The sequence below is a fragment of the Tachypleus tridentatus genome, chromosome 5, assembly GCF_004210375.1.
Source record: "Tachypleus tridentatus isolate NWPU-2018 chromosome 5, ASM421037v1, whole genome shotgun sequence".
NCBI lineage: Eukaryota > Metazoa > Arthropoda > Merostomata > Xiphosura > Limulidae > Tachypleus > Tachypleus tridentatus.
The window spans coordinates 24,438,249-24,458,769 of record NC_134829.1 but is presented as its reverse complement, the minus strand read 5'-3'; the positions used below and the strand labels follow the sequence as shown (position 1 = coordinate 24,458,769).

The 20,521-nt window shown below is 33.5% G+C and overlaps 1 protein-coding gene across 1 annotated transcript; it reads left to right on the top strand.

Moving 5' to 3' along the window:
* The first annotated feature begins 873 nt into the window (after positions 1 to 873).
* Positions 874 to 17,117, top strand: Tango14 (transport and golgi organization 14). The gene is made up of 5 exons (XM_076501674.1): positions 874 to 1,295; positions 3,321 to 3,452; positions 5,624 to 5,797; positions 15,920 to 16,019; positions 16,374 to 17,117. Exons 1-5 carry the CDS (start codon positions 998 to 1,000, stop codon positions 16,462 to 16,464), a joined length of 795 nt encoding a protein of 264 aa, XP_076357789.1. The 5' UTR covers positions 874 to 997; the 3' UTR covers positions 16,465 to 17,117.
* The last annotated feature ends 3,404 nt before the right edge of the window (positions 17,118 to 20,521 follow it).

Genomic DNA, 20,521 nt, shown 5'->3' with positions numbered 1-20,521 from the left:
TGTGTTTCAATTTGATTTATCTTCATTTGTTTTCAATGTGATGACATAAAAGAGATATTCTGTATTGTAAATTCTAAGGCCTTTATCTAAATACATTTTTATGATCTAAGTGTACGACCATTCTGCATGGAAAAGGGTTGTTGCGTATCCTTCTCAAAGGTGATCAGTTTTCGGTAATATCACACAATATAGAATTGTCTAAACAATTTCTAAGTGTACTTCTGAGGCATTTCGTTTCACCACAAGTTTATTTCCACTGTGGCTTTCATCTGTCATGCTTATTTGTACACTTAAAATCATTTTAATATAACACACTCAACCTTTTGTCGACCCAATCCTCAAGTGGTGTAGCGGTTAGTCTGTAGGCTTATAACATTAAACAGGTTCAGTTACTCGTAGTTGGAAAAGCCAATTATGTAGTTTTTATGCTTAACGAATAAACAGTGTGTATCTTTACAGACGAATATATCTTGCATGTTCGTTTTAATATTATGTCAACTCATTGATAATCATTCCTAAATAATATTAAGTAAGTTATGAAGAACTGATGAAAAATATAAGCAAATAAATACTGGTGGAATGATATTTCAAATATTTCTTAATCACTTAAAATATTTTTCGGTTCAATATATATTTACATGAAAATCACTATTAGTCACAAGATTTTGTAGAATTCAAAAAAATCTGACTAAAATTGTGTTTGAAAACTATAATTATATTAACATTTGAAAGTTCTTGCAGTCATCTGATATTTATATCATAAAAACAAAATAAACTTGAACGTAATTATATTATTTTATATTTTACAATTTTTAGTCGTTTGCATTTCATAGCCTAAAATGTTCAAAATATTTTCTAAATAATGGGTTGTGTGGAGTAGTTGCTAATTGTACACGATGACGGTAGGAGGGTGTGAAGTTCTGTAGCATGATAAATATATTAGAAATGCTTTTTTAGTTAATAATGACATTATATTATTCTATCTTTCGTGTTCATAATGATTTTTAAAACACTGCTGACACTTGTTCATACGATATTAAGAATATTTGTCAGGTTAAAAGATAAATTTTTAAAGTTATATATAAAACTTGCGAATGTTGGGGATTTGTTGCTGAGATGGAAAGATCTACCCTCGTCGCCAATAGATGTAGGCCTGACGTTAAGTTTCGAGAAACTACCAAAGCATTTAGGAATCATAATTAAAGAGGAGAATATTTCATATCGAGATTTAGCAAAGCTAATTGTGTGGTGCTTGACTTTGCGTATTCCTTATATTTCTGTATATGATTCTGAAGGTGAGTGAGCTCTGTTAATTTTTCTTAAAATTTAAGTTAGTTTATTGTGTAAGCCTAAAGACCAAAAAGTTCGTAAGTTTCATTTTTGAAATCGCAAATTAGAACTAATATGAAACTTAAAAGAGTATTAATGTATTTATATTATTAATCGGTTGCATTGCCGTGATATAGAGTAAAATTTTAAAATAATGAAAATTTTAAAATTTAAACTTATGCTGTTGTGATTTATTAATATTACTAATTAAGTAATTTAGCAAAATATTTGCAAAAGTATAACATTACTTGATATTTGAGGGACACAAGGGGCTTCTTGGTTCAAATTTTGTTAAACACCTATCTACCTGTAACTAGTTTTGAGTTTCTAAGTACATGTCAAGTTTTTTTCTGTATTCTTATCATGTTGCATCTGCCACATCTAAAGAAGAGCTTATTTCAAAAGCTGACTAACATCTTAGTATGTAAGAGAAATTACCAAATTTGCAGACATCTTCTCTAGAAAGTTTTAAACCTATCTTCCTTAGTCAACCACTCTTACTAGTAAGTGTGTAAAGATGCTGCATTAATTATAACTATTCTGTTTATAATACAAGTTTGAATGTTTTGACAATATCCCCTGTAATCCCATTTTCTTAAAGAAACAAAAAAACTACTGTAACCTGTACTCACATGACAGCCCTTCTTTTGAACTGTCACTAAAAGCTAAATGTCTGTGTAAGGAGCTTGAAACTCAATACAATACTTAAAATGATGTTTAGAAACATATTTACTAATAATAAACAATCTCCTTTTACTTCTAGATGGAATTCCTGTAGGTACATTGCAAGATCTTGTTTTCCCACTGGCCATAGCACACTATTTGAAAGGGTTAAAAGATTTACTAAGGCACTAAGATCCTTTGTTTCCATAGCACTATCAAGGCAGTACTGACTACAGTGAGATTAACTTATTAAGGTAGCCCACGTTACCTTTCATTAAGCATAATAAAATACCTTCCATTCTTTTGTGTAATTTGCCAAATGATACAAATCATTGTAAAACAGCATCACCCTTTACTTCAAGGCCAAATACACTCAAAACCTGAATATCAACAAACTTGACAATATTTTTTGTACCACTTACATATCAATATCACTAATGTGTATGAAGATGAAGGGTTTCTGCATACAAGCCTAGCATACATCACTTTTTGGTTCTACCAATTACCACAAGCTAAACATGTATTTTGAGCAAATATTATTGACTGTTTTGGAATGAGGTATGTTACAGCAATAAAACTTTTAAAAAGAGAATAAGAGGTAACTACTAATGTTATTTTATATCTACATAATAGTTAACTTGTTAGATAACTTGAAATACTAGCAAAAGAGTAAACAAATTCTGTAATGAATTGATAAAATGATCTAAACTTCATTGTAATGATTTATTATTTCTGCAAATGAAATTACAGTCTAATCATGGTTGAGAATATTTGGCTGGCTTATGCATGTATTTGTGGTCAGTTTTTTACTTTGTAGTAATTAGTAGACCTTCACTTTCAGCTCTAATCCAGTTTGACTGAACTCCATTTATTACAAATGTTTGCTTCCTCTGATCTAACCAACCCATGGCTCTTTGAGCTAACACACAGTGATAGTTTTCTTTGCTAATCTTTTGTGTGATGCTTTGTTAAAAACATTACAAAAATCCTGGTACAACATACTAAGTCCACACCTTTACGCTCACAACATAAGAAGTGGCATCTTCAAAGAAGTCCAAAAGATTTTCTTAGTTTATCATTTTGGCTAAGCAAAGTATATTTAATAAATTTCTTGTAAACTTCTACGTCCAGAAACAGCACTATTCTAGTGGCAATAACAGAACGTTTGATAATGTAAGTAACAAACAAGATTTTGATCTAAAAGGAAATAAAAAAAAAGTAAATGATTTTTTTCAGTGAAATAGTTCAGTTTATAAAAGTAACCATAATATATTTAATAATTTATTTTGTTTCTTAAACATATCTTAATTTCTGAATTTTTGTAAAAGGTGTTGTGAAAAAAAATAGCAAGAAACTCTGTGATGAGACATTGCATTGGAAAAATGAAGTATTTTCAAAAGATTCCTCCAAATACAAAGTGTTATTCAACATTCCAGGGGTGGAGCTTACAGAGATCAATAGTATGTATCATCCTATTGTGTCAGTTTTTAATTTTAATGTGTGGGGATATTTTTAACATAAAAGGTGTTAGTACATTATGGTGATTGTACAGAATGGAAAAACTAAACAGTGAATTAAGGTTGTGTTGAATGAAAGCTGATGATATAAATGTACAAGTTTTGTCTTTATATTTTGTGAATCTAACTGGTAATGATGCTTTTATCTGTGATCTGTAGTTTTTATAAATGGTTATTCATAGCAGTATGTTTTGTGAAGTAAGGATGTAACAGACAAGCTGATATAGTGCAATTGAAAGCAAGAGCAAAAGGACATACTGTACAGTGCATTCAGGACTCCTCCCCTTTTGAACCATCCTAACCAGTAAACCAAAACTTTAAAATTAAACTTGTGAAGCCCTTCATATTCATATATCCAATGAAAAGAAGTGTAAAATACATTAATAGTGACCAGTTCTATAGTTTATATAAACTTTTACAGATGAATGGTTTTGAATAAAAAATCTGGGCTTCCAAAGAGTTAATATTACTCTAGTATTGAAGTGTGCAATTTAAACAAAAATTCCTAACAGTCTAAATCATTAGGATGATGATACTTTCAGTTCATTGGTTCAGAAAAAAGAAATCCAAATTTGTTCACCTTCTTTTAAAAGTATGATAGCTCTTTTCTACACACTTGCTTATATAATTATCTTCCCAATGTTCTATGACACTAAGCTGCTGGTAATATAACTTTTCCTGGTGTTATTGAACAAGTCGGGCTGTTTAATTCTGAAAAGTGATGAAATGTAGCCAAGGCGACAGACACTTAAAAGAATCTGCTTTATGCATGATTGAAGTGTGTTTGTTGAAGTAGTGGATATTTTTGAGTCAGTGTCTGTTTGGATTTATTATAAGTTGCTGTGTTTTTTGTGTAGAAGTTTATGGTTTAAAAAAGCTACAAGATTCAGATCAGTTTGCAGGAGACTGACAAGATGTTCTTTAGTGTTTAATTTGGCTTATTATGGAAGAAGTAATAACCTATGGAAAATGGATGTGTATATTTACTATCAATAAAGATGTGGTACTTGGATTAAATAATGAGGTTTGAAAAAGTTTTAAAATTTATTTATGTTTATTGCTGGATTGTAGGAGAGATAAAGATATGAATAAATTTCTTAAATTGATATGAAGTCTGGTATTTTTGGTCAAAACAAATTTGTAATGTCTTGAATACTAACTCTTAAACAGAGGGAATGTTTGTAGGTAGCAGCATTAATTGGTGATGGCTACTGTTTAAGGGTTAATATGAACAAGTATTAGATGTGTATATCTTGGCCTAAAATAACTTGATGTTTTTGTTCTTTCCTGATATTGTTAATTTTTATAATAGGTGGATGGCATAATGTACACAGTTTGTATCCTTTGAAGCTTAGTGAACAAATATAGTAATACAAGTTGCATTTAGTTGGTTAAATATGATAAAAGACAGTATCTGTGCATAAATGAAATAGACTAAAAACATTACAGTTAAAAGTGCACAATAATACATTAAAAACTATCAGGCTTATATTATAACATGGGTTTGAGCAGTAATAACCTATATTCATTAGGAAAGACTGGGTAATACTGCTGAAACGTGGAATTTTCAAACAATCCTTGTAATGTTGTTAATAAATTATTATGCACTTTTAACACTGTAGTGTTTTTAGTGTGTGCAGTTTCAGTTTTTCAATTACCTTCTGCCACTGTAATCATTTTTATTACCATCCTAAAAATCTTGAAAAAGGTGATGCATGTTCCTTTTTGTGAAACTGTTTAAACCATACAGATGTCAGTCCTTATCTGTTTTTACATGTATCCTATTGATGAAAGATTTATTTTGTTTTAATGTTTAAAGAATTTTTGTTCTGAAAGAAATAACCGTTAATTATTCTCTAACATATTAACATTTAAGAATGAAACAAACTTTCCACACTATAAAAAAGTGAACTTAGAAAAGTATTATAATCATGTTAGTACTTGTTTTTATTATTTACCTACAGGGGCTAAGATACTGTAAAAAGTAGAGTAGAAAGATATATGTTAAAAAACATCTATTTATTGATTCAACCAAATACTCTGGAGTGAAACAATAAATTGTATGGTAAACTATATTCACAGATCCTTTATGAAAGTTTTAATGATTTGTGTAGGTGTAACAACAAATGGATATTCAACAGTATTTGAAACACAGGTGAATCTGCTTTCGAGAGAAAATGGTAAGAAAGAAATCATTTGTATAGCTAGAGAATTATCGAAGAAAATAAGTCAAGGAGCTTTGCTTGTTTCAGACATAAACCAGAAGACAATTAGTACAGCTTTACAAGGTAAGACATTATGAATTAAAAATTTTTAAGATAGATATCTTACTGTGATTTAAAATGACATTTCTATATATTAAAAACATTTAATTTTCCAGCTTTTAAATATATTAAAATATTAGTAGCAAAGATTTATCAGGTGTTTAGATACTTTGGACATCTGAAAATGGTAATTATAAATTTTTGGAGTATGCGGTGTGATCAAAAGGTTCTAAGACTTCATTTTTATTCTGAAGAATAATGTACATGCATCAGTATTATATGCTATCCTTTTCAAAGTAATCTCCCCCCAGATGGTAACACTTGTTCCAATGTTCTTGTCATTTTTGGAAGCAGTGCTGGAAGTCTTCAACTGTTATGTGACAAAGTTGTGCTTTCACATTATTATGGATGATGGGAATGTCATTAAATTTCTTTCCTTTCAATTAATTTTCATTTTTTGAACATAAAAACATCATGTGGGGGCAGGATTGGGAGAATATGGGGGGAATGTTTTTTTTCTGACAAAAAATCTTGAACAGAAGCAGCAGTGTATGTGGAGGTGCATTGTAATAGTGAAGAAATCAGTGACCATTCTTCCACAGCTCATGGCAGTTTCTTCTAACTTTCTCCCTTGGGCAAATTAAGACTGCTTTATAAAAGGTCACTGAATTTTTTCTTTCACCGTAGTGACCATTTCATCACTGGATAATGTCAAGTCACTCAAGACGTGGGTTATCTTTGACAGATTCCTGGCCATCTTGGAAGTGTTTCATCTGCTGATAAATGACAGCCTTATTTAAGCAGTCATCACCAAAGGCAGTTCTTAACAATTTGAGAATTTCTGTTCCTTCTCTATCATTTTTCACACAACTTGATGCAAACATGTTTCTCTTCTTTTCTGTCCATTTTTATTATGACAGGGGCAAGACATACATCTGTCTATAAACATGTTTTTTGCAACACAGGTATAAAGTCTGAAAAAATGGATTGTTCATGGGGTAGATCACTATTTGTACTTTGTATACACCTCAGTGAAGCTCACTACCTCTGTACCCCTCGGTGTGGATTCCTGTATGTGGTGAGGGGACCTCCCAGGGAAGGTTCTGTTCTTTCAAATTACTTCCTGTGATCTAAACATCCACTCATGTGTTTACAGTGCGTGGCGACCCGTGAAGGGGAGGAGAGGATCCTGGTGGTTGAGAGGTCCAACCCTAACACACCATTTTGGCCTTGAATTCCTGTAGACGGGTGGCCTTTTGGTGGACCCCCTTGGGTTAATTGGCTGGTCCACTTGGGCTAGGGTCAACCAAGTACTAATGTTGGAAGTTCTCAACAGGTGTTGTGGATATTGTGTCTGATGCTGGTGTTTGGGTATAGTGCTCATGAAACCCTGGCATTGTTACAGTGTTCTTGCTTGACATTGTAGTGTGTCCCCTCGTAGGGCTTCATGGTGGGTGGGGTCAGTGGGCACCAAAATTTTCTCTTTTCCTATGGATTCTCCAAATAAAAATTTAAATATAGTGAAAAAACAGTCAATAGGAAAACAAACATGCCTTGAAGACTCTGATCACCAATCTTCAACATCTGTACCACCAGTTGTTCCTCATTTTCTCATCCTACATTCTCTTTCAGAGAAATCTTTAGGGCAAATGCCCCCCTTTTTTATTCAGAAGGGACTTGCTGGCTCTCAAGTCAGTAAAGGAGCTTCGATCTGGAGACATTCTTTGAAACATCCACATCCCAACACAGTGAACTCCTCTTGAATTCAAAGGCAATTGGGGCTATACCTATTGAGGTTACACCTCATGCTACTTTGAATTCATCATGAGGAGTTATTGTTGAGAGGGATTTGAAGAACGTCCCTGAGTCAGAGAATCTCCACTTGCAAAGATGGAGTTACACTGCCAACAAATATCCTTGTTTTGACATTTACATCACTACGTGCACCTGCCACTATCAAGGCAGGTTATCTAAATTGCAGGGACAGGCCGTACATTCCAAACCCTCTCTGATGTTTCCAGTGTCTGAGGTTCAGTCACTCAAAGATGTCGTGTTGAAGTTCCCTGATACGTGCTCGTTGTGGTGGCAAGGATCTACCTTCATGAAGGCAGACATCATCCCTTGTGGGGAAGTGCTGTTATTGATAGGAGGGGTTGCTCTGTAGAGCATATGCTCTCTGATCACAACCTTTCTCTTTTCAATACTGGTGATACAGACCCACATTGTATCAACTTCAATGGTTCTCACCTTTCCTGCTTTTGTTCTTGCCCTAAATGGTTGGAGGAAAAAGAGGTGCAGTGTTTGAAAATGACTCATAACATTACTTATTCTGAAGCTTGGAAATTGCTGTCCACCACTTCATCTTGGACATATGCTGCTGCACTTTGTTCCACAACTACAGTGGGAGTGCAGACAATTCTCTCTGTGCCTCCAAGGTCATTTTGACTTCCATGGTTAAAAGTTGATGAATCAACTTCTACACCCATCTCTGTTCCTCCCATTCATTCCAACAAACCCCAAGATCCAGATCCTTTGGTTCCAGGTACAGGCATTTCTTCAGATACATCTTTTTCTTCCACCCCAAAATGCAAAACAATCATTTGTTCGCATCCTCGGTCACTGGAATCCCCGCCCAACAACAAAGACCTGCCCAATCGACCCAGAGCAGGATCTGTGGAGGTCGACAGACCTGCCCTGAATAAGGACAGTAAGGAAAAAGACATGGGTGTAAACAGAAGGGTTCTCCAGCCAATTCGCCTACACGTCATTAAAAATGGTCACCTTGATACAATGGAACTGTCGAGGTTTTCGTTCTAATCTGGATGACGTCAAAACACTGACTGCTTCCTACCATCCTGTGTCTTTCCTTACATGAAACATTTCTGAAACCTGTCGATACAGTCACCTTTTGGCAGTTTTCTCTGTACAGAAATGACAGGCTGTGTGATGGATGAGTACATGGAGGGTTGGCACTGTTGGTTGATCAGCATGTGCCCACCCTGTATTTGTCACTCAACACACTCTTGGAGGCCATAGCCATCCATATGTCCTTTGGTCAGACCATCACTGTTTGTTCTCTCTGTCACCTGCAGAGACTGATGATCAACCAGACCCTGATACTCTCATTGAACAGTTGCTGTCTAATCCTAGGGAACTTTAATGGACATCATCCCTTGTGGGGAAGTGCTGTTATTGATAGGAGGGGTTGCTCTGTAGAGCATATGCTCTCTGATCACAACCTTTCTCTTTTCAATACTGGTACTTCCACTTATTTTCATGCACCTGGTCAGTCCATTACTGCTATTGATCTATTAGTTTGCTCCCCTTCATTATTCTCCCATTTTTCATGGAGGGTTGACAATAATCTACGAGGCAGTGATCATTTTCCTACACTTTTGAGAGAGACTGGCCATGGTTGATACCACCCAACCTGTGTGCCCTGGTGGAAGCTGGATCAGGCAGGCTGGTCTACTTTCACATCTCTCGCAGAACTTGATCTTGCCATCGTCTGTCAACCATCAGTAGACATCTGTGTAACTAACTGTATTATACAAGCAGCTGCTCAATGTATTCTTAAAACCTCAATGTTTTCCACTATATCCTTGTCTGTAGTGGAATCCTGCCTGCCGTGTGGCAGGGAAGGCTCAAATGTGGGCCTGGGATACTTTCCACAGATATCCCATACTTTCAAACCACATCGCTATCTATTGGGCCCTTGCACATGCTAGGTGGGTAAGATGTCAAAGCCAGAGGGAATCTTGGATTAAGTTCACAACTGGCATATCTTCTACCACCAGTTCCAAAGTCATATGGGACATGGTTGGAAAGGTCAGTGGGCACTACAATTTTGTCTCCCTCTCGATCTTACTCTTTGGCTAAGAAGTAGCTGATATCCGGAGCATTGCTGACACTCTAGGTGAAAGCTTTTGCCAGGTATCTAGCAATTCTGCTTGCTCCTCCATCTTCTTAGCAATCAAGACTCGGGCAAAGCATTCACCTCCTTCCTTTCAAACTGACTGTTTCTATGACTATAATCATCCCTTTACACTGGTGGAACTGAAACTGGCCCTTCATTGGTCTGGCAGTAGATCTGTTGGACCTGATGATGTACACTATGACATGCTGCGCTATCTTTCTCCTGCTTCTCTTGATATTCTTCTAATTGTTTATAACCAGATCTGGCAGGAGAATGTTTTTCCTAATGCCTGGCACCAGGCTATTACCTTACCTTTCTCTTAGCCTGGGAAAGATCCCAAGATTCCTTCAAACTACCGTTCAATTGCTTTGATGAGCTATCTTTGTAAGACCTTAGAGAGGATGGTTAATCCTCGTCTTGTTTGGTTCCTAGATTCAAACAACCTCCTCGCTCACCCAGTGTTGGTTCCGACGACAGCACTCCACCATGGACCACCTGATTTGACTTGAAACGTCAATCAGAGAAGCTTTTCTCAAATGACAACATCTTGTATCAATATTTTTTGACATTGAGAAGGCTTATAACACAACATGGAGGTATGGCATTTTGTGAGACCTCCATATATATGGGTTATGTGGCCATTTACCCATTTTTTATTAAAAATTTTTTAATAGACATGAAATTCCAAGTTCATGTTGGTTCGACACTTTCCCATACTTTTCTACAGGAATTTGGAGTCCCTTAGGGCTGTGTTTTGAGTGTCATACTTTTCAACATAAAGAATAATGCCATCACTGAACAACTCCCTCTCACTGTTGCAAATGAGCTCTATATCAACAACTTTCACATCTCATGTCAGTCATCAAACATGAGATATATTGAGCAGCAACTACAAATTTCCCTCGATCGTGTACTGAAGTGGACCACGGCAAATAGCTTTAATCTCTCTCTCTCTCTCTAAAACTGTTTGCATGCACTTTTGCTGCCAACAGGGTATTCATTCCAATCCTGAACATCGTATTGGTGAAGTTTTGCTGCCTGTGGTCTCTGAGACCAAGTCCTTGGAATTTATCTTTGACTGTAAGCTGACCTTTATACCACATATTAAGCAGCTATGGGTCAAATGCATAAGAGCACTGAACATCCTTTGTGTGCCCTCTATCACCAGTTGGGGAGGGGATCGATGTTCTATGTTAAAGATGTATCACACTCTTATTCGGTCAAAATTCAACTATGGATCACTGGTTTATGGCTCTACCAGACCCTTGGCCTTAAAGATTATGGACCCCAATCATCAACATGGACTTCGACTCTGCACTGGGGCTTTCTGCACCCCCTCAGTTCAGAGCTTATTCGTAGAATCTCATGAACCTTCTTTGCACCTTCACCGTTTGCAACTGTCTTTACTATATTCTTTGAAACTTTGTTCCTTACCAAAGCATCCTACCTGAGGTTGTGTTTTCCTTCCTCAGTGGGCCACACTTTTTCAGAACAGATGATCTGCCATTGCTCCTTTTGGCTTTTGTGTCCAGGTGAAATTGGATGAATTGGGTCTGTCCTTGGATAACTTTGTGGTATCCATTGGTCAGCCCATCCCACCATGGCTTATTACAGTCCTTAGATGTGCCCTTCTTTAAGCCATCTGAGAAAAGCAGATACTCCTGATTGGAAATACAGTCTTTTATTTACTGAACATCTTTCCATTCCAATTTATATGGATGGTTCCAAATCAGGTGATTCTGTGGGCTCTGCCATGGTTTGTTGCAGTTCGATGGTTGTGTGCAGAATCCTCTCTACAGCTTCTATGTTCACTGCTGAACTGTGTGCCATTTCTCTTGTCCTGGATCATATTGAAGCTGAGCAGTACTCCAACTGCACTATTTATTCTGACTCTAAGTTCTCTACTGGCCCTGGAATTGCTTCACTTTGGTTCTTGCTGATATTCAAAACCGACTGGCCCACATCTCATTAACATCTATTTCTATCCAGTTTTTCTGGATACCAGGCCACGTTGATATTCGCGAGAACAAACTTGCAGAATCGGCAGCTGAATCTATCTGTTCTGGCACTATCACCACTGTGCTTATTTAATACATGGACTATGATCCTGTATTCAACGCATGGCTCTGTGCCAGCTGGCAGTCGACTTGGAGTGAGAAACAAGAAAACAAGCTTTTCCAAATAAAATCCTTTGTTGAACTTTGGCCGTCTTGCTTCTGTAAGGATCGGAAGGAGGAAGTTGTTCTAATTAGACTACATGTTGGTCACAGTTTTTTAACTCAGTTTTCTTTTATCTGAAACTGATGCACCAGTGTGTAGTACGTGTAACACTCAGATCACTATAAGCCACATTTTACTTTCTTGCCATCATTACGACTCTCAACGATGGCACCATTTTAACACTGTTCGGTCCGAAGGTTTGTCTGTAACATTAGAGTGTTATCGCTGATTGATAAAGTTTTTAGTTATTTAAAGGCCATTAATATTTTTAATGTCATTTAAGTGTTTTAAATTTATACATTAAACCTTTTTTAATGTGGTTCTCTCTTAAGAGTCACAATCTGTCCAGTTCGATATGAAATTAGAAAATGACCGTAACATTAAATAACTCGACACCAGGACTGGAAAGGCCAACTTCAGGTGACTGACTGTGGTCCTTGTACTTACCTGTTAGTCTTCCTGGCAGGTTATGATAATTACCATTATGCTATGGAAAGTCCTTTACAACTTCCCTTACTGTAGTTTCTCTCTCAACATTGTAGACTGGATGTCAACATTAGTTTTATGCTATTTATGTTTTTAAATGCTGTTTTGTTGTACCTTCATTTCCTTTTATGAATTTTACTACATTTACTTTACCTTTTTATTGGATGTTTGGTGCAGATAGCCTAGCTGCTTTGTGCCATAAAACACTAAAACAACCAACCACTACCTCTGTAATGGAACCTGTAACAGAAGAAGTCTTAGAAATTTTGATCAGACCTCCCATAGCAGTATCTCCACTTATTCAACCTAGATGCTGTTTTTTTTGTGTTAACAGTATTTGAGAGAAGAGTATGTAGGCATATACATTACTGACAATATAAAAACTGCATCTTTTTCATATGATATATTTATTTAACTGACTTCAGATTAATAACATTTCATTTTCAGACTGAAAAAGTTTAACAAGTAGTTGGTAAGGTTTATTTTTCAAAAGCTATTAAATATTGAAAATATTTGTGATGATTGGAAGGTTGCCAGTGTGGTTTGTTGAATGAGTTTGTGTGGCAGGTAATATCAGTCAGTGTGGATAATGCTATGAAATTGCACTAAATACCTAAGTATGGATCAGATCTTTCATTGAATATACCCACACTAGTTGGAAGTATGTGCATTTGTTTGTATATCTAACTTATCAGACCTTATTAATTAACTATTTAAAGGAAATGATTTAACTGTTTTGTCTCACCAACATAGATTCATGTTTTTTTCTAGTGCCAAAAAATTTATCCAAAATATTTTAAATAGTAATGTATTACTAAGTTTTTCTTCAAATGTGAGTATTCATAACAAATGTCCAACTGTATTATAACCAATGTCTTGGCAAAGGATTTCCTTTGTGGTGAAAATTTAATGGTAACAAATATTTTACATAGCTGAAACCTAGAATTTAATAAACTAAGGTGTATTTGTATCTAAGTGGTCATGAGTATATGTCTGTATCACATTAAGGCTATGTATGAATAAGTTATTAACATCTGGGCCTAAATCTAATATTCAGGTTGTTTAAATCTGTAGAAGTGCACACAAATAGGAATCCACATTTTTGCTAAAGCAGTGATACTAAACACAAAACATTGTATAACTTAGATCTCACATTTTAAACTTTTGATCATTACTGTTAAGACATACATAGGCCTTTTGATTGACATAACACCTACATTGTTTCAGTGGAACAACGTTAGGCAGATATAGACCTAGGTGTAGTATAAGACAAGTAATAATATTAAATATATATATATATTACAGAATTGAAGGAAAAAAGTTTCATAAACATTTAATAGATTACTATACCAATAAAGGCACCACAGTGGGAATGAAATATTTATTAAGTATACAGTTGCCTATCTTCCTCAACTTTGTAATTATAGTTTCACCAAGTACAGACAATTTCAAATACCAGTTATATTTAATATATATCTATCTTTAGCTAGGTTAGAAGGCAGTACAAGTAAATTGGTGATTAGTTATAATAATAAGCAAAATGTTTAACATGTCACTGGATTGTAATTCTCATTAATATACTGTGTATGCCCAGTGCAGATTCAGATTCTGAATGGACAGTTATTTGAGGTTAGACATTACTCAATGATTTGCAGCTTTAATATACAATACAATTTTAACATTTGTAGTTATTTCAGTCTGTGTCATCATAAATTTATGTAGAAAAAATAAATTTTGAATTTAGTTTCAGCTTTCACACTGGCTGGAAATGACAAAATTGTTTAGATTAATGTGAGATGATTGCCTCAAAAAATGTTTCATGCCAGTTAGGCACACCCTTTTAGATGTACCAGATATTGTTCATAGAAACAATGTGTAGTTGGAGTATTATAATTACAAATGTTTAAAACAGAAGGTTTCTTTCCTTGCTGGAAGATACCACCTTTGACAGATAGATATGTAAGTGGGAAGTGTAAATATATTACTCATACTGTAATACCAGCCTTAATATCAAACTAATACGTATTTTTAATTATTTTATTGTTAATTGCGAGAATTTATAATAATCAAGACTTGTTTTGGTTCAACTAAATTTTTCTTGTAATTAAGAGTTTACCTACCCTAAAACGACCATAATAAACTATACCAATGGTCAGGAATGTTATTTCCAACTGCACTAATACTAGTAAAAGTCACATATGCATTTCACAGTGCAATATCAAATTTAAATTTTTAAGTCATGTAGGGATTATTGGTGTATAGCTATATTGTCTGTACATTCTTTGCTTTTACAAAATATTTGTCATTACTTATTTTGTGATGTTTTTACCCTGACTGAATGTGTGTAGTGAAATTTAATATTACGTTTATTGTTTTTTTACTTCTTTACTTCACAAATAATACTGGGGTTGTCTTCGTAAAGACACAGATGATATACAAGGTATTTAGTATTCTACATGTCACAGTCATCTAATGTTCATTTATGGCTTTTAATCTAAACACCAGACTTCTGTGTAAAAGTCAACTTCGAGATGTAACATCAATTACAACAGAATTATTTTTTAAATTACTATTAGCTATTAAGAAGACATTGGTTTAAATTGACCTTAGTGATAAAAGTTATACAGTATATTCTCAACTAAAACAAAATTAAAAATTTAGTGGTTTGGTAACTTTGGGATTATGTTCTTTGTTTGTGGAGAATAGAAGTGAGTGGCAAATAATCTTTTGGTATAACACTGTCACTATTGATTTTCTTTAAAGTGTGTATTATAATCCTATTGAATACCTTGCATATACCTATGCAGTATCCTGATACTATACCTTTCATTATTTGGCATGCTAAAACGTATTCTTTAATAGTATTTGAGGAATGTTGTAATTAGGAAATTAATTTTTTCCCTTGTATACTGTTTTTTTCACATTGTTATTAAAATGTTAATTTGTTTTTTTTTCAAAATGGATAACACTTGTTCAGATATCACATTGATTCCTGGACTTTATTACTAAATACCATCACACTATCATGAATAATATCCTGTGTGCAGAGAAAAATTGATAGATTACAGTTTTTGACTAAAAATGTTGACATACATGCATACTTTACCACTGGGGTTATCAAAATAATTACTTTTTTTTTTCAAATTACAAACAAGCTTACCCAAAAACATTTGAAGTACTACTTATTTTGAAAATGAGGAAAAAATGTCAACACCCTAATGAAAGAAGCCACTTTTTTTAAAGTTTCAAATCAAAAGGTTTACTTAAATAATATCAAACATTTGGAGGAAAATTATTTTAACAGATTACATGTAAGTTACATACTCTCATATTTACTGAAACAGTCTCATAAAAGTTTAATTTGTGTTACTGGGTTACAAGTATTTATGAACACTCTTCATGATTTTTGTAACAGACAATTAGATCTTTATTATTTTTAATTTGCAAGATAATAAAAAAATTATTTGGAATTGACTTGTTTTACAAATCTGTAAAATTGTTTTTCCTTGAACTGGTCATTACAGCAACTAAAGGAATACCAGACCCTGAACTTGTACTTTTATTTGGCCAAGCACACAGCCTCTCTGGATTTTTACCCTGGCAAGTTCGACTTACAGAAATAATGTAAGATAATCGTTAGGCTTCATTGATGTTGCCTGTATATGTTTTGAAAATTACAAATTTTGTACACTTTTCCTTTTTTCCATATCTACATGGATGCATTTTATGAACCCATTATTCTTAATCAAAGGTTTTTTTACTGTGTTAAAGATTTAAAAATTCTGAAAATTTTATTTTAAGCTGATCAATTTAATTTGCCTACAAAATATTAAACTTATTAACCACCAAAGGAATTTAACTCCAAAACTTTTGTATTAGAAACACTAACAAATTTTCTAACAACTTCAAATAAATTTGTTTTTTACTTTCTATTACCCTAAATTTTGTGCATACTAATTGCTTTTTCATTCTTTACAGGTTGTTATCTTCACATCATAACTTGTACTTTAGAGAATTTCTGGACATCTTAGAGATGTACAGCTGTTGTGAACAACGTTTTGGGAAATGATTTTCTCATATTTTGTATTAAAGTTGTGTTGAAACCAGGAATTGTGAACATTTTGAATTATAAATTGAGGACTGTTAATAATTTTGGACTATGTCAGGTGAAAATGAAAATATCTAAGTAAGCAGTTTGTTTCCACATAATGGATGGATTCACATTGGTCCTCAATAAATGATTTTCTTATGGAAATAGCATTTACATGAAATTCTTTTCTAATTACTTTATTATTGACAAGTTGTACTAGATTTAAAAGTTATAAGTTTCATTTACACTTAATAGTTTTAGTTTAAACTGATTGTTAAACTTTTATTTCTAATAAAGAGATATGTTGTTCATTTCTGTAGAACCAACATTAAAGCTACATTGTCAGGAAGATGTAGAATAGTGCCATGTTTACAGTATTTTAAACACCTAACAATAGACATTTTACACTGAAATATTTGTTCCATAATGAACACCTGTAGATATATTATCTTGTACTCTCAACATGTGCATTTATAGAATTGTAGGAGGATTTTGGGATTTCAAGAAAATGACAAATCTAAAAAAGATAACTAGTGTTTCAATATTCAGTTAAGAGAAAAATAACATCCACACTGTGGATACACTTGAAGCTGTTTGTGCTATTTATGTAATAAACCAAATGTTCATTATGATTAGTGTAATTAGTTTCTATTATATTATATGCTAAGTGCCTAGCAATTTCCCGTAACAACAACAAAAGCTACCCAACTTGAGTTATCTTAAAGGTTACTAACTATGGTAAAGACTACAATCTGTCAGAATCTTACTATAAAATTGATAATCATTCACCCTAATTTCCTATCAACATTCCCCTGATCCCAGATTGGTGTATTTATTTGTATAGGATATTTTACCCTTACAGTAAAGTTAACAGACTCTATCAACATGCACTAAGGAATTTCATGTGTTCTTAATTTTATAGATACCCATACAGAGTATTGAAGTTAAATGATATTTAACAGAACCAAAGGGAAGTGCAATAAATAAATTGTCTTAACAATATACAGCCATTTTTCTCCCTAGTAAAATGGCTTTTTAGTAATTTTCCCAATCATTATTTCAAGGGGGTCTATTTTAGAGTAGTTTTACAATGTGCATTGATCTGCTTTTGCAATTTTTCTAGGGGCTCAGGTGCTTGTAATATACTTCCTAGAGTAAGTCAAGAAATAGTTTAACAGTTCTCATGTAGACCAAAACCACATACTTTATTTCTGAAGAAAGCAGGAGGAATTGATTATAGTGGCCTTAAAAATAATTGTGTATAGCCTCTGCTCTATACAAAATTTGGCTATGTATGGGATTTCTACCTGTTCTAAACAGCAAAGGAAAGTTGGGAATCCAGTTTTAGACTTTCTAATACAGCAATCACTAAAAGTACACATACTATATATTGATGCAAAAGTAAAAAAATACATTAAAATGTGTTTTTGGATTATCAAATGTAGTGGGCCAAGTATTTATGTTATACATTAGTATGAAGTATTATGCCACAAAAGATGTCCTTTAGGACAAAAGGGCTTGTACACCCAGTAAGTAAAAATGGACTACATAAAAGTAGAAAGCTTTGGTGAGGTGTTGGTGAAAAGACTATGTAAGAGGGAAAAACCCATTCCAGCTACCCATGGGAAATGGGGCTCTAATGTGTTCATAAGCAGAAGATGGTTCCAGGGCACATTTTCTTTTGAGGTAGAGCTGCTATGGAACACCAACACTAGATATAGCTACAACAACAACAGTAAGAGGAAAACCATTCAGAATCAAGATAAAAAAACAAACAAACTTGGATTAGGAGCATTCACAGCACCACCCTATACATGTGAGGTCTACTCAAAATTCATTCCATTTCTTAGTTAACTGAAGGTTTACCATGCCATCTCATAACTAGTTATATTGTATATACAATATAACTATTAATCAGTATTCTCACACAAAACTTATTCAACTTTACAGAAATTCTAAAAACACAATAACAAACACCATTACATACAGCATAAATAATTTAGAAGTGATCATATTCTAAGACACTGTAACTAAATAATCATCCTAATATCAGATCTTACTACCAGTAACAAGTCTTTGTCATGGGCTCGCCTCCCATCACCGATGTGTAGCAATTTCTAAATGGTACTTATTTAAGGTAACATCAAAACCTAATTCTCCTTGTACTCATTGAGATGATTCATCTGAACAGATATCTAGCAAAATAATTAACTGAAGAAATATAAACATTTAATTTTTACATGTAATGAATCCCCAGATAAGAGTAAATATTTCAACTATAAATCAAACACTGTAAAAACAGGCATCTTAGGATGCTCAGTCTTCAAAATAAAAACAAACAAAACAGCACTGCAACCTTTCTTGAAAATGTAATAAACACCAAAACAATCAAAGAAAACTAAGACATACAGCCATATTACCTTCTGTCAAATATTTCCATGAAAATATGCTAATAAAATGTAATCAAAGCAGTATTCAGTAGCCATGAAATAATAGTTCATACATACTAAACATTCATTAGACACCAGAAAAGTTTACTCACATTTCTTGCAAGTGTGGGCTTCAAGACAAATACCAATCTTTCATGAGCAGCACACTATGCCAAGAAAGACATTAACAAAGATGGACTAATGTTAAACCAATTGGATGTAAATCAAATACGAGAAAAAAAGACATTCACTTAATTCATAATACTCAGAATATCTAGAATTTTGTGCTATCTGCACTAGATGTCTCTAATTTAGCAGTGTAAGACGAGAGAGAAGGCAACTAGTCATCATCACCCACTGCCAACTCTTGGGCTACCAATAAATAGTGGAATTGACTGTCACATTATAATACCTCCATGACTGAAAGGGCAAGCATGTTTGGTGTGATGTGGATAACTCAGGACTGAATCTTGACTACTGCCACCACAGTTCATCTCAGTCTTGAATATGGCAGCAGATGAAAACAAATGATACTTAGCTAATTGTATAATGTACTAACCATGACAACAACAAACAGTAAACATGTGCAACTTTTCAATGTTATTTTTAAATTTATAATAAAACTTTCTAAACAAGTTGTATGACAGAAGTGATCATTTTAAGTATCTTTACTCATTGAGTGTTATAAGTGACTACTTAATATTTAGTTTTCAATGACTTGGTACAAGACATTTGTTATAGAAAAACAGACCACAGCATTTTCAAGAACTTTACTTTTCATTATAATTATTTTAAAATACTGATCGTCATACAGCAAATTTTCAATTAAATAATGAAAATTCGTATATCAAGAATTGTATTTCATTTTTAATTTTGGCAGGTGGACAAGTTATGAGAAAAAAGGATAATTACATCAATTGCTATTAAAATATGCATTACATTAAATACATATGAAATTATATGTAAATATTAAAACTTCAAAATAAGGTAGAAGAGAAATGACTACATGCAGTGAAAGTAAACTGAGTATAAATACATAAGTAATAACGTAGTGTGTGAGTGAGGGGATATGTTCATGAAATTACAAATAACTTCTTACTGTACCTCAGTAGATGAGATGCAGTGAAGGATTATTTAAGTGTTCAGTAGGAGGATTTTGAACTTCAGAGTTAACCACTTAGCTACTGTAATATAAATTAGTTATTTTACACCTAATGAGCAAAATATTAAAGTTTAAGAAATAATATTCCATTATATAGATTTTTGTGAAACAAGTTTTGTTCCTGCTGATTGGTTTTAATTACTTGCCTGTCTATAAACTTTTCTTGACAGTAAAAAACATTATGTTTTATATGTGCACACACTAAGACTTGTGACACAATAATAGTAATATAAAGGAAACATTCTAAAAGCAAACAATGTACAAATCCACTGCCTTACACTTTTTGCTTCACTTTCAATATAAAGCTTTTGATACTATAAATTTAGGAATGAAAATCTGGTCTATTTTGGCACAGAATTTATTATACTGCAATACTATTAATTTAAAATACGAAATGTCTATTAAACTGTAAAAAATGTAAAGTTTACTGCAAAACAGATAGTGG